Genomic DNA, 15,723 nt, shown 5'->3' with positions numbered 1-15,723 from the left:
CCAAAAACATTTAAGGGGTTTAGAACTTGGAAATGGAACCACCGTTAGTTACAATGGGCGAGTGGCTACGGGGCATAATTCTCTCTAACAAGTTTTCACCCAACAGTTTCCTCCTGCACCTTTGGGCTTGCAGCTCCACTGGAAACTGCCCCGCCTGGGGCTATGGTACCACGAGCCTGCATTTGCAGCTGCTTGAGTTTCTCTTTCCTCCCCTCTAGCCCAGCCTTGCAGTGACAATCCTCAGCCAGGGGCCAGAGGTGGCAGCTCCCTCCGGCATCTTGTGTGTGCACCCCGAGTCTGGCCACCAGGAGTCACCATTGCACACTGACTAGGACTCTCCTCTTCCTCTCAGCCCTAGGGCCTGAGAGCACCGCTTCCATAGCACCCCTGGCTGGCCCAGGAAGTAGAAGCTTTCCTGCCTATCATATCCCACGTCTGAAGAAAAACCCCTCACTTATTAGGTTACAGCCCTTCGCACGAAAGCACTGGACTGACATCTAAAACATGAGCACACTCCATGTCACCTTAGTTTATGCCCAATACAAGAGATGGACACAGTATACAATTGGTATAAGTGATGGAAATTTCCAGCCAGCTGCTGTGGCCCTTCTTCATTACCAGACCTCACATCAATTGCCACCTTTGGGGTGTTTTTCCCCCTCCAAAAAAAACAACAACAACAAAACGGCTGAGATAGCACGAAATTCAGAATAGAGGGAAAGAGTCAGGAAACAAGCAGTCTAACCCTCAGATAGACAAACAGGTCCCAGGTTTTCAGAGACAAACCTGAAAATCCAAGGAAGCAAAGAGCCCCTTACGCAGAGCTACACTACCATCTACTGGCGACAGTGTTCAAAGGCTCAGAAGAAACTATGACGAGCTGCTTTATCATCATGCCCATGTGGGTATTACTGCTGTACTACCCAGTGGGAGAAGGCTCTGACTTTTACAGATCCCAGATGCTAAGCATGACTAGGCTAAACTTCTCTGGGCTCCTATTTCATCTTCCATTATACAGCAACCCATGTGTCATCGTGTGCCCCCAACAGCAAAAATTTAATAAAAGCACAAGTAGGGGTGAAAAAAAAATCATAGTTAAAAATAAACAGACACCTTCTGGAATTGTAAGCTCTACTCACATTAATTACTAATAGGTTTCATAATCTTAGACTCTGCAGCACCAACCTAGCTCACATAAAGCCAGGGTCATGTTTTATTCTTCTAACCAGTAAGCTGTTTGCTGCTAGCGATGAAGCGTGTATGAGAAAGTGCATAACTCCATGTCCCTCAGGCTGCGTTGACAGAGGCAGGACAGGCTGCAACATGCAAAGCAGAGGCGATGCAGGTCATCCAGGATGGGGTCCTGCCAGGGCATGCATGCAGTGGAGACCTGGGTTTGGATTCCTAACCTGGCAAGGCTAGCGATACGCACACACCATGGGGTAGGTGAGGGTGGCGGTGATTGCTGTCATAGCGGGCAACTCCGGTCCACACAGGTGTTCCACTGAGAGGTTAAGCCATAGACCTATCTTCTATAGCCACAGGCCCAGGATAGGCTTCGCGCTCCCCGTTTTGATAGGAACTCTTACACAACCTTGCTTGCCTACAACTTTTATAAATACCTTTTCTAAGGTTCCCAGGTTCAGAATCCCAGTTCAGGCAATATGACCTATCATCCTTCCAAGTCAAAAAAAAGTACAAGCTACTGGGTCGGAGACTCACTGGGAATGTTGAATGCTGGCAGGTGGAAGATCCAGCCTGGCTTCTTAACCCTCAGGTCAGTCACTGGGGATGTGGAGTGAAGAGGAGTCTTTCATCACAGCAGTGAAATCTAGAGGCCAGATAGGGTGCGCAAACCCACCAGGTTCCAAAAAGAGATGAGGGCAGTCATTGCAATGGCTAAGCTAAAAGGGGAAGAGGTTAGAAACTGGATAAAAATCCCAGGCAGTGGTGAATGAAGGCTCATGAACAAGCTGATGTAATATGAACGTGCTAAAAGCAGATGTCCAAACTGGATTCCTGGTTTTCTAACCAGTGCCCATCCACCTCTCCTGGGCGTCCGCTGCAGTATGCAAATGAACAGCCACATTAAAAAGGATGCACTAAGGGAAATTGTGCATCCCTAGTGCATGCTTGGCATCAGGCACATAGGAGAGGTGGCTGTGTATGGGTTACCAAAACGAACGCTCAATACAAGCGTCCATTTTATCCTGCAGCAGTGAATTACCAGCACAATATAAAGGCACAATATACATGGCCTAGAGTGTGTATGTATTGTGTAGATGTGTATCATACCAGCAATCGTTTCCAGTTTCGTAGAACCGCAGGAAATTTCATTTCCCGCGGTTCTGGTTTTTTTTCTTCGGCTGTCCCGATCCGGAAACCACCCCCTTCAGATTTAATTATTTACAATCCCCCACCCTCTCGATCCCCCCAAAAACTTGCCTAAAGTCCCTGGTGTTCCAGCGGGGGTCCCAGGAGCAATCTCCCTCTCTCGGGCGGTCAGCTGCTGGTAAACAAAATGATGCCGGTGGCCCTTTGTCCTTACCATGTGACGGGGCTATTGGTGCCACTGGCAGGCCCCTCTCACATGGTAGGAGCAATGGACGGCCAGTGCCATCTTAAAAAATGGCGTGGGCCATCCATTGCTCCTACCATGTGGGAAGGGCCGGCCAATGGCACCGATAGCCCCTGTCAGATGGTAAGGACACAGGGCCACCGGCGCCACTTTGTTTACCGGCAGCCGACGGCCCGAGAGCAGGAGATCGCTCCCGGGACCCCCGCTGGACCACCAGGGACTTTAGGCAAGTTTTGAGGGGGGATTGTAAATATTTAGATCTGAAGGGCTGGGGTTTTTTTTTGTGTGCCCTTTCTCCTCTCCAAAACAATAAGAAAACCACAGGAAATTTCGTGGGGGACCCCCGATACATGACGAATTAGGAAATATCATACAATATTTTAATTCGTCAAAAAAATGATGCACATCCCTAGTATTGTGCACCCAGAATTTTTTTTTCCTGTCACGCCATTTTTATTTTTTTATACTTTCTGTGGTTCCTCCTGCTTAGTATTGCACAATGATACTAGATAGGAGGAACCACAGAAACACACTATTTTTTTGTTTTAATGTAGACTCCTTGACGTGTGGCAGGCATAACATTTGAGGGGTTAAAAAGTGCGCCTTGTGTGTGCGATGTTTTGCATTGCGGGGTACTAGCTAATAGCCTCATCTACATAGCATTTACATGTGATGAACCTATTAGCCATGCCTTTCTTTGGATGCGTGTTTTGGATGTGCTGATCCCCTTATTGCATCAGGGGTTATGAACAGGCATCCACCTGCTCATTAAGCTGTGCACTAGGCTGGGCGCACTATATTATATTGGCCCCATGGTGCCAAAGCATGATACAGATTGATTCAGACTGAGCCAGAAGTCGTAAGGAATGGCAGGAAGTGGTACTTTTATGTTTCAGTCCAGCTGGAAAAAAAATATGTTGTAACAGCAGGCTTCCATTACTACTGTGTCCATTCTATGTAATCCAAACTAGCCATCAATATAACAGAAGGCATCATGGGAAGCAGCAATACAGCATTGGACAGAGATTATCTTAAATGTGTTATCACAGCAGGATACATGATCACATCACACTTCATTTTTTTGTACTGGTTTCCATGGATCTGACAAAAAATCTATGATGTCATCAGTAAGGCTGGATATTTGGGGCAAAGAATGGCAAATACTGTAGTGTGATTTATTTATTGTTTTTCTATGCCGGCATTCAAGATAAGAATCTCATCATGCTGGTTTACATTTAACAGGGGGGTGTAAAATGAAAATAAAATAAAACAGTAACTGGTGAAGAGAAACTATGAAGTTACAATAAAACAAGGATGTTCAAAACTGGGTGAAGAAGGAAAGGCTAAAGGAATTTAACAGAAAAAGCAATTATTTACAATGTTCTAGGAATGTCTGGCTATGGTTGTCATTGAATTGAGATTCAGTTGGGGTCTGGAAAGGCTTGATTAAACAACCATGTCTTGAGCCTTTTTCTGAATGTTAGAAGGCACGGTTCTTGACGAAGATCCGGTGGGATGGAGTTCCATAATGATGGTCCTGCTGTGGAAAAGGCCCGGTCTCTAAATGTTATATGTTGAGAGGTTTTGGTGTGTGGTACGTGTAGAGATTCTCTGTAAGCTTCTCTAATGGGTCTGGAGGAGGTATGTTTTCTGAATGGGATTTGTAGATTGAGTGGAGCATGGTGATGGATGGCTTTATAGATAATGGTAATGGACTTATGATTCTATAGTGAATTGGCAGCCAGTGTAGGTCTTTAAGGATGGGAGATATGTGGTCTCTTCTTCTCGTGTTTGTCAGTAGTCTGGCTGTCGCGTTTTGTACCATCTGAAGAGGTTTGGTGTGAGACGAGGGGAGACCTAATAAGATAGAGTTACAGTAGTCTATCTTAGCGAAGATTATTGCTTGCAGAACCGTTCTGTAATCTTGAGAGTGAAGGCTAAAGGCACCAGGTGCTACCAAATTGGCACTCAGCATAATGCCAACTTATGTAAAAATATTGCTCTGCTTGGGCTGGCGTGGCAGCGTAGTGGTTAGAGCAGCAGGCTGAGAACCAGGGAAGCCACAGTTCAAAACCCATCGATATTCCTTGTGATCTTAGAAAAGTCACTCCACCATCAATTGCCCCAGATAGAATATTAAGTGCCTTTTAGCTGCCTACGTAGTACTGTTTGAATATCTGGGCATAGTCTGCAACTCTCACTGTGTGAGTGTGGAAAGATAATTTTAGATAGCTAGATCTCAGATGACTTTGTACCTAAATAGGCAGCTATGGATCAGAGCAGACTCTAATGATTGACGAGTATGAATCAAAATATTGCATGTGATTTGAGGGCAGGGATTGTACAAAGGTATGACACTATCACTATTTGTACCCTGCATTCCAGAGACACTGGCAACGAGCTGATAAAGAGCTGGGATGGCCCCAAGGAACATCTGCTATCTCTGGGGACATCAACGATTAAGACATTTGGTATTTCTTATCACCTGGGAAGATCTATTGCTAAATACTAGTACCCATAACAATGAGCTGATAATAAGTTATCAGTTGGTGTCTTTTACCAAATGGGAGATCAAAACACTGGTGCTGAAATGTCTTTGAAATACGTAAGTTGCAGCGGGATGTGGAAGAGTAGCCTAGTGGTTAGAGCAGCAGGCTATAAACCAGACCAGTGTTCAAGAACCAATGTCACCCCTTGTGACCTTGGGCAAGTCACTTTACTCTCCATTGTCTCAGGTACAAACTTACAGGGTCATTTATCAAATGGCATTACGGCGTTTTCGCATGTGAAAAATGCTTTCATGCACGCGATAAGCTGCATGGTGCGATGCTAAATTTTGAGAGGGGAGTCAGGGGCAGAATTTCAGAAAAAATGGGCTGGCTTCGCACTTTGCGAAGGCATAACGCACTGTTTTAATGCTGCAAATAATGACACCTTTTTCAATTGCGTTAAGGTGTTGGGCATTTTTAGGCTGGGGAAGGGCCTGAGATGAGGGGAGCAGGAGAGACTCTGGGGGTGACACCATAGTAAGCAGCTGTTTATGCTACTATAGGAGGCCCACCTAGTAACTCAAGGTGAGGTTTAGGTAGTAGTGTAGGGATTAGGGGCCACGTTTACATGCAGAGATGTACGAACAGAATAGTGCATTCTTGTGAAGATTTGATGTCCTTACGTAGCGCACATTGTAATAATTAGGAAATAACCATATAACACCCCTCTAAATTGCTAACTATTACAAGGGCCTTGTAAATAGGCTCGCTCTCTCTGTGGTGAAATGAGCAAGTAGGAAAATGCACATAATTATGTAGATATTACCACAAAGTGTGAAAAGTTAACACACTTTGCGGTAATACAAATGCGAAGCGCTAACATAGCGCACATTGCGATAATTAGGCAATTACCAGAAAACACACCCCTTTTTCTATCACATGCAATATTTACAGCAAATTGATAAATCTAGGCCTTAGATTGTAAGCCCTGTGGGAAGAAGGGAAATACCTATAGACCCTGAATGTAATCTGCTTTGAAGAGCAAAAAGCAGAATATAAAAAATCTAAATGTATAAAGCATAGCATTTACTTATTTTAGTTAGATGAGCTAAGAGGAACACAGAGCAAATTGTTCTTCAGAGTCCCTGGGCCAGAGTCCTCCCCATTTCCTATGAACACTGGTTTATAGGAGGAGGGCATATAAGGGAGGTGCTCAGGTCTTCTGTTCTTTGATTAATGTCTTATCTTTATTTCTGTCTGTCTCCTATTTACCCGTATTGATTAATGTACAGCTTACTGTGACACTGTACTCAGTTTATCTTACTTTGCTGATTTATTATTCATGTATTTACAACATTTAGTAAACTAAGTTTTGCTTTACCAGATTGGGTGTAGAGTGTTCTATGACATAATATAAAATATACCCCCACACAACAACTTAACTGGCTTAAAAAATGAATCAGCTAAGTGAGAGGCAAGACACTTATCTGGCTAACTTAGCCAGATAAACACCAATACTCAGCATTATCCAGCTTAGTTAGCTGGATAAGTCTAGGACTGCTAGTTGATTGTTCTAAAGTTAGCCAGATGAACTCATTCAGCTAACTATTAAGACAGCTGAGTATATTCAGTGGCATGGCCACACTACTGAATATCTCAAACACGTTAGCCAGATAAATGTGTGCAGATGGATATCAGCCCCTTAGATTGTAAACCCTCTGGGGGCACGGAGATGCTTACTACACCTGAATATAACTTACCTTAAACTCAGATTTGGAAATGTAAATAATTAAAATGTCCAATGAACACCTCTCACTCATCCATCAACTATCATGCCGGTGGGTACTGACATGATCAGTAGGGGAACAACTACCTGAACTATAGCTGATGACAGTCAAGTTGAGGAATTGTGGAACTGGTGCATGCTGAAGGGTTTTCACCCACTGCAGTATATGTTCTTTCGGCCAGATCCTTCACATCCATTTTAGAAACAATTTTTCTAAAAACATTGACTTTATTTTGTACAAAACTTGAATGAGCTGTTTCTGTACTCTTTCAGAAGTCTCTACATGCTGCTCTTGTCAGAATGGATTCTTTCCCTCCTCTCATGAGTCACAGCTGAACCCCACTAAGGTGGAGGAACACATCCATGAATATCAACACTCTCTATTGCACGGTATTTAGAGACACACCCTGGGGGTTCTCCCCTTTTATAGACACCCTCTTTCCCCCAGCGACCCCAGCTGTCGTAACTGGACAGCACTAGCAACTCGGGTCAGGCCCTCGAGCACTGGAGGGAAGTTACTCCCAAGAACATCCCTCATCTCTGCTGTGTTGAGGACAGGAGACACCAGACTGGCAGCTTCTCTGCCTCCTGCCAATTTAGATGATCAACAAACCCCACCGCCCTCTCCTCCTAGCATAACAGATCTCAGTCTGCCTTGTTAGAAAGAAGCCTCAAACCTGAGTATCCTGTGCCATAGTACATTGCCTTTTGGCCCAGGCCAGTTGATGGGTGCACTGCCCAATGTCAGGAGCACTCTCACACTTCTCAAAATATAGCTAATTTGACTTACCCACCTCCCTATCCAGCTCTGTTTGTGAAATATTTTAATTTTGGAACTCGCAATAAAACTGCACTACCAAGCAAGGCTAGAGGTTGGGCCCAATACAGTTATCTTCAAACACATTCTTCCATTTCATCCATCCTCCCAGAAAGTTTCGAAAAAGCCTTACCTCCCTAACATTGGTAACTTTTTTTTTTTTATCCCACAAATTGCACCCTCAAAAAAGGGCAAAGCAAAGATGCCTCTCCAACTCTGGGGTGAGCAAGAGGTTCCTTGCCACTCAGGCAAGATCATCAGGGGAGGTTCAGAAGCAGCAGAGATCACCACGTGCCCAAGGGATAAAAACAAAAACCAATATGAAAAACACCATCTTCAAAATGGAAACTGTAGCTGCTGCAGGGCAGGGCACAGCTGCTCCCTGGGTGACCTTCCAAACCCCTCCCAAGTGCACAAGCTGTCAACGTCTGTGCACATAAACTACCCACGGATGCGCACTGATACTACCTACTGTCACTGGAGTTGATGGCAAGAAATATGAAGAGTCAACTGCTGCAGGCAGACAGACTTGTGGAAACAAATGGTCTGGTGTGCACAGGTCATTTTTCAATCCTGCTTCTTCCTCTCCGGCTGTCGTCCTGTATTTATCTTTCATGCAGGACAACCCTGACAACATCATGAAGTGGCCCTCCTCTCCCCAATCGCCGTATGACCTGCAAGTCACAGAGAAGCAGCTGGGGCACTCCCAGGGCCTGATTTTCATACTGAGTGATGGCACCAGGAAGAAGCTCTCAAGTCAGGAAGCAAAGAAACAGCAGGCAGTGAAGGACAGTCCATGGGGCAGCAAGGACAGCTTCTCTCCCAAAACAGAATCTTCTCGCAGGAGAGACAAGCCCAGACTCCAGTTCCTCACCCTCCCCCCCCCCCCCCCCCCCCAGCCCTTTCACCCTCCGAAAACCCTGCTCCTAATGGGTAACAGTTCTTTGTCATCAGACGCCCCCGACCCCTCCTCCAAAGTATTCCCTCTGAAAGCGCAAAAAGTCAGCCTCGCTGAAAACGCTCTTCTCCTTCTGTTTCGTCTTGCTTTTCTCTGTGGGGCGATCTATGGACTTCCTGCCCCGGTTCTGGCTCAGAATCTGTGCAATCAAAAAGAAAATAAGCAAGTATACAAATAAAAAAAAGAGCATTGAAGTGACACCTCCTTAAACTGCAATTGCCTCTTACGTCCCTCCATTAGGTACCCCTTCGGCAGGGGGGTGGGGGAGAGTCTATCAGCAGTGGGAACAGGTGGGGATAATGGTTCCCGGGCAAATGGTTTCGGAGGGAAATGTGCTAGGTTCTGATGACTGAAGGGGTCAGTTCCAAATCTCCAATTTGGACTTGTATGCATTCTTTCAATTATGACACTACCTCGTTCATGATATTGGCTTCTGATGGCTACTGAGATGGAGATGCTTTGTTCAAAGAACACTAGATGGAAGGGCTTGATATCTCGGGTGTATAAACTGCTTCTTGGTAAACTGCGCCATGAGAAAGCGTAGGAGAGGGATTTGCAAGTGGAGGTGGATGTTAAGAAATGGGAAGAAATAAGAACAATGGTGGTAAATCTTCTTTCAGTGCATTGGGTGGAGAATAAGTATATTATCAATGGTACCTTACTCCTCATAGGGTGGGACCTGTGTGACAATAGTAACTTTCTGGAAAGAAATTCAGAAGTTTGTCCAGACGGTAATGGGGATGAAATTGGGCTGGGATCCCCTGGCGATTCCTTTTAGCGTAGCCCCTGGAGGGGCCCGGTATGAAATTAAATCAGTTGACATCTCAAATACTGAATGCAGCTAGATGTGCTATTGCCTCCAGTTGGAAGAAAACAGAGGCTCTGGCTTAGGCTCGAGCATATCGAAGATTGGAAATGCTATATAAGATGGAACAGCTCACTGCAATTAGAAAACACAGGCTGCGAGTATTTAAGGCTATTTGGAATCTATACGAGAAGCGGCAGGCTTAGGGTGGGGGGGGGCATTAAAGAAAAAGGAGAAGGTATTTTATCGCTGTCAATGTTATTATATGAAATCTGTATGCGGGACAAGAGTCAACCCTCGTTTTGCTGATGGTGCTGTATTTGACTATATAAATGGTTATACTTTCTGAGTCTCAAAATATGAAATGATAAAAAAAAAAAAAAAAAAAAGAGCATTGAAATGTAGTGTTTAGTGAGAATTCCCTATCCTCATCCTTCGGTGCACCATCTATGGACCCCAGTCAGCTAGCCTGCCATGGGGGCATGGTGTGGCTCTTAAGATATAAACCTTTCTTTGGAACGGCTACTAATGCTCCCTTTGGTTTTGACCCAGCAGTTTCCTCTTGCTCCTTTCGTCTTCCACCTCAGCTGGAAGCAGGGCTGGATGCTGGTACTACGAGCCTTCATTTGCAGCTATCTGGGAATTGTTTCTCCCTTGTTCTATAATCCCACTCACCGTGCCTAGACCATGACATCATGGATCCTAAATCTAGGCAGCAGGTGCCACCCTTAAGTAATGACTGTGACTCCTCCTTCCATGAGGGCTATGGACACATCCTCCACAGCATCCCTAGCCCCGATGAATCTGGGGAGTGGAAGACACGACTCGGGGGATCTTTCTCATGGGGGCCCAGTCATGCAGAGCTATAGCAGTCCCACTGGTTGTGCAGAAGGCTGGATTCTTTGCAGCTTAGGATAACTTATCTGACCCAAATTATGTAAAAGAATGTAGCTGTGCGTGAACCTTCTACAGATACTAAATTATTTCTATGCCGTCTTTATAAATGTAGACAAAATGTTGTGCAATAGATCGCACATCTCAAACACACCATAAAAATAGTATGCAATAAACAAACATCTAACCAGACAGAATATAAAAACAAGGAAAAACAGAAAAAGCCTTCAGTTTCTTACTGTCACACAAGCAATTCTTTTGTCCTACCAGATTCCTGCTGCTGCTTTTGGGCTTCTCGCTCAACTGGAATTGATCACTATAGGGGCTATGGCACCGTGATCCTACCCAGGATTTTTCCCATGCTTTTAATCCTCTCCCCATTCCCATCTAGCCCAGCCATTGCAGTATCAGTGCTCGGCCAGGCATTACGGACCGCAGTTCCCTTCAGAATCTGGGATGTACGCACCCAGGCTTCTCAATATCAGATGCTGCCCGGGACTCTATCCCTCCCAGCGGTTGTGATCATTGCCTCCGCGGCATCCCCACTTGACCCAAGGAGAAACCAGGTCCTCATGGCAGCGCGCAGGACTGCTGCAGAGCTAGCGGGTCAGCTCGCACACTCTTAGTAGCTTATTCATGTCAACTGTCTGCAGAGAAGCACAGCTGGCTGCAGCCATGTTCTAGGACAGAGTCCAACAGAGAAATATTTTGAATATACCGTATTATTTTAATTTTCTTCCATGGGACAGCTTCGTTAAGGTATTTACAATGAAACACAAGGGAGAGAACTGTGACACCCTATACCTGCTGTTTCACTTGCTTATCCGGCACAAACGTGGTCCCCAGCATGTACTGCAGGTTGTTCTGCAGCTGATCCTTCTGCTGGTGCTTCCGATACTCATCTGCAGGAGAGAAGAAACCGCCCAATTAGGAGAGGGTATGAGGGAACTTGCGAACATGTGGCACTGCCAACCAACAGAGCCGGAGAGGGTACTTCCACTCCCATAGCTGGACTCCTTCCAGCAAGGGCTGGGAGTTAGAACAGCTTCCCAACACTGCACTCGGTCAGAATTCAGAACATATGTTAAGGAAGTGCAGTGCAAATCGGAAACACTCCTGACGCTAAAACATTTTGTATGTTAAAAAGAACCTGTACTGTGGAAAAGGCTCCAAAATAGTACCGAAGTGTTTTTCAATGTGCAAGTTAGTGTACTTCTATGTCTTACTGACAAATCTTTTTATGATTCTTTTTTTTTTGTTTGTTTACACAGTAAAACAATATCACTAAAGACCAATGAGAATCTGACTTCTCTGCCACCTAACCTTGGACCCAGAGGGACCAAACAAGATGGAAGAAATAATTTCCTGGTACCCACATGTCTGAGAGACATACATTAGTGTGAAGGATGAGGACTCGGGCTTCACCAATGTAATTTTTTGTCAAACTGATAAATATCTAATCTTTTCCTCTTTTTGCATCTTTATGAAGATGGATGACTTTCAAACTGAACAAAATGTGCAGCTTCAGGAAACAAATCACCAGCCCGAGGAGAGATCAGAAAGGGGTTTTGTAAGGATAAATTAAACTGAGAATTGCCGGCTGCTTCCTACATGCACACCCAGAGCCAGACTCCAGAAGAACATAGAAAATGGAAGATTTGTTGTTTTAGAAATGCCACCGTCAAGCATGAAATTTAGTGACCAAGGTAAGATGCGGCATGGGCCACGTGTACCTCCCTCCCCTCACCAACTTCTTGAGCATGTTTCGCTGGCGCTAACAAGCCCATCGCATCTGGGACTCATCCATCCAAGGTTTCCCTGCTGAGTTACATTAAAGGACACCTGCCACTAGTTCTGCTTGACGGCTAGCCCACTGTGGGTTCCAACTGGTGTATAAGCACAGCAGCCACCCTGGGGCACGCAGCAAGTGTTAGAAGATGCCCCACCTAAGGCAGACTTGATGACTCTGCCTTTCACGCTGGCCGAGTTCTGCCGACGCCCCCGCACAGTCGCCTGCTGCCGTGGCCTCTTCTTCATCCCTATCTTGCAGCTGCTGAGCTCCAGGCCATGCGCCACTGGGGATTTCTTTCCTTTTTTGGCACCAGAATCTTTACCTGCTCGGATTCAATTAATTTTTAGTATTTTTCTTTTTTTAAATCTATTAGTATACACATACACACTTCACCAAATTCTATTACAGGGCTGTTTAAACTTCTGCCCTCATAAGTACCTACAATTCTGTCATTTTTAACATATGTGCTATTGTAAAATACAGACTGTAAAACATTCCTCATTTGCTAACAAAAATATTTTTCAGAAGCGATGATCTGGGGGTTGGATTTAGTGAAGATCAGGTGCTATGCCACCAAGGAGAAATTACTACTTACCTGATAATTTCCTTTTCTTTAATGAAAACAAGTTAAACCACACCAGTGGGTTATGCACCTCTATCAGCAGATGGAGATGAAGCAAAGCTGACGTCACAGTATATATACCCTATAGTGAGGGCAAAGGTAGCGCCGGCGCCATTTTGAATATTGGCAATACGGCCCGAGTGCAGGAGGTCGCTCCCGGACCCCCGCTGGACTTTTGGCAAGTCTTGTGGGGGTCAGGAGGCCCCCCCAAGCTGGCCAAAAGTCCCTGGGGGTCCAGCGGAGGTCCGGGAGCGATCTCCTGCACTCGTGACGTCGGGTGACAGGAACCAAAATGGCGCCGGCGCTACCTTTGCCCTGTCATATGGTAAGGGTAAAGGGCCACCGGCGCCATTTCTATTAACGCAGCCGTGGCCTGAGAGCGGGAGATCGCGCCGGGACCCCCCCACTGGACCCCAGGTAATTTAAAACACTTTGGGGGGGGTTCGGGAGGGTGGGGGATTTGTTTTAAAGGGTCGGGGTGGGTTTTAGGGTTGTTTTGGTGTGCCGGTTTTCCCGCCCTCCCCCGATTTATGATTTTTTGACGATAAATCGGGGGAATTGCTATTGTATCACGGCTCTAACGATTTTTGACGATTTAAAATATATCTGACGATTGTTTTAAATCGTCAAAAAACGATTCACATCCCTAATAGTAACATACTTAATTAGAACAGATAAAGTTCTAAATGATACATCCAGTCTGACCAGCAGGTCACGTAGGGTTAACCCTATGCCTTCTGTTAAGGGTAATTGCTCTGTGAAGGTTAGTCCCATATAGAAATGTTACACCTAAAGTTAACATGGGCTACCCCATGTCTTTATTTTCATTCTCTAGCTAGCAGGGATATCCTCTGTGTTTTTCCCACACCTTTCTGAATTCCATTACCATTCTTGTCTTCACCACCTCTTCCGGAAGGGCATTCCATGCATCCATCACCCTCTCTGTGAATGAATATTTCCTGACATTACTGCCGGCTGACAACTTTTGCTGTAATGACCAGACTAAAGTAAGTTGGGAGGAGATATAAAAGCAGAAGAAAAATCCTTGGGTAGTTGTAACTGAAGGCTCATGGCCTGGTTCCAGCTGAGATGGGAGACCAAAAAAATAGCAGAAGGAAAAAACCCAAAGTTTTAAATTGCCTCTTCTGGGTTGCCCTTTGCAATTAAACTGTACAGGCAAAAATAGGTTGGGAGGCATCCTTAGTTCAGTGTAGTTCCCCAGCCATGTTAATTTTAGAAGCTTAACTAGTTTTAGAAGTTTTTTTTAAATAACCTAGGGGGACCAGCTGCCGCTTTTCAGGACATGCTGATGCATGAAAATGTAGATCTAGTTTTCTTGGGCAGTATAAGTCCACACTAAAACCAGGTCAGGATTCACCTGAAAAATAAAGCCAGTTGGTCACTACTCCAGGATGGCAAATTCTGATTCCCAGTGCAGTAAACAAACCTGGTTTTCAGGATAACCAAATTATACAAGTTAAACTAGTCCTTAGATCACAATCATTATATAAATCCTGAAAACCAGTCACCTGGTTCCAGGAACCTTTTTTTTTTTTTTTACAAATACCCAGAAGTTTGCTATTTCTTCTTGACTCCTAGCCCAATCATGCCCATATAGCTCTTTACAAAGAAATAGTTTTCAAGTCTTTAGCCAGGGAATTTCATTTGCTCATTTTGGACTTCCAGCCAGATCAGAACCAGCTATTACTGAGCTATGACATGACATCATAAGCTATTCGATATAGCTCCTCTACACTAGTCCAGTCATTGTAGCAACAGTCCTTTGCCAGAGGTGATGCACCAGGGCCCCTTTGGAGCCCAGTAATTGTTGGTGTCGCTGTTGTATAATGACTGGGTCTCTCCTCTGGGACTGTGAATTCTGCCCCCACAAGATCCCCAGCTCCCACCGATGAATCAAAACCTGGCCATTCCCAATAGCAGCGCACAACACTGACACTCTCTATCGAAAAAGAAAGAGCTACAAGGTAATTCCAGGACATAAGGGGATTGAGTGAACCAGTCTTAGTTCTTGAACACTGTAGGTCAGTGTCTTACATATCTGATCTCCCCATAGCGGTAAAAATCTGGAAAAACTTCTTATGCATAACGGGAAAACACAAACACCTTGGTTTCATATCGGATGCCTCACTAAAGACCCCATAACGTTTGGGATTAATTTTGTTAAAGAAACCAGAAAAGCGAGCAGAGTGTCCCTTTTTCGCGTCTCACGTGCTCACTCGCCCGGAGTCCTGGCGCTGGAAGCTGCGACTACAAACCCCAGGCGGCAGCAGAGCTGCTAATACGGAAATCCTTCCTGGGCAATTTTCCTGCACACATCGCCCGATGGAACGAGATCCAACTTCTCCCCCTGCTTACCCTGCGCTTCCTCCCCCGCTCCCAGGAGCTCCAGTCCCTTCCTGAGCAGAGAAGCAGACATAATGCAGACCAAACCCCGACGAGCACCTCAGCAGGCCAACCACACTTCTCTTCCGATACAGAGATGCACTTCCGCCACGCTCCTACTACAGGCTATTGCCGTCTATTTTCCGCCACGCTCTCGGCTTTTTTGTGTGTGTGTGTCATTTTTCAGCTAAACTTCAGACGTCATATCCGGTTTCTTTAAAACACTCCAGGCCAAATTTTTGTTAGCTGGCAGTTTCCAAACGCCCCGGGCTCCCACCTTAAAAAAAAACACAAACCAAAAGCTAAAAAACAAAACAAGTAAAATGTTACAGATATAGAACTGGTTGTTTACCGCTTTCTTGCAAAGATGTGTTTGAAAAAGAATGGATTGGCCCTAATCAGACTAAAATGTTACAGCCAATCTTCTCTATAAGATGCTGTACTTGAGCCCGTTTTAATTTTCCTCTTACTTGCAGATAAGTCAAGAATTTATTAAATAGAGCGTGGCAGATTTTCATGGACAGTCTTGACTCTTCCAGGATATTCCCGGGCTGTCCTTTCTTAATCCCTGCTAGGGCT

The 15,723-nt window shown here is 45.2% G+C and overlaps 1 protein-coding gene across 3 annotated transcripts; it reads right to left on the bottom strand.

The window, feature by feature from the left end:
* Nucleotides 1-7,768: 7,768 nt before the first annotated feature.
* On the bottom strand, nucleotides 7,769-15,337 carry RPS19BP1 (ribosomal protein S19 binding protein 1). Of its 3 annotated transcripts, none has more exons than XM_029590182.1 (4): nucleotides 15,205-15,322; nucleotides 12,274-12,441; nucleotides 11,132-11,229; nucleotides 7,769-8,767 (listed from the first exon to the last, which is right to left on the bottom strand). In XM_029590182.1, the coding sequence occupies exons 2-4, from the start codon at nucleotides 12,362-12,364 to the stop codon at nucleotides 8,621-8,623; spliced, it is 336 nt and encodes a 111-aa protein (XP_029446042.1). In that variant the 5' UTR covers nucleotides 12,365-12,441; nucleotides 15,205-15,322; the 3' UTR covers nucleotides 7,769-8,620. The 3 variants fall into 3 exon arrangements, with proteins under 3 accessions (XP_029446042.1, XP_029446041.1, XP_029446043.1); XM_029590181.1 differs by having other exon boundaries at nucleotides 15,118-15,320; XM_029590183.1 differs by lacking the exon at nucleotides 12,274-12,441 and having other exon boundaries at nucleotides 15,118-15,337.
* Between the last annotated feature and the right edge of the window lie 386 nt (nucleotides 15,338-15,723).

This window comes from Rhinatrema bivittatum, chromosome 2, assembly GCF_901001135.1.
Source record: "Rhinatrema bivittatum chromosome 2, aRhiBiv1.1, whole genome shotgun sequence".
Taxonomy (NCBI): Eukaryota; Metazoa; Chordata; class Amphibia; order Gymnophiona; family Rhinatrematidae; genus Rhinatrema; species Rhinatrema bivittatum.
The sequence above is the reverse complement of the archived record's forward strand: the minus strand, read 5'-3'. Positions and strand labels throughout refer to the sequence as shown.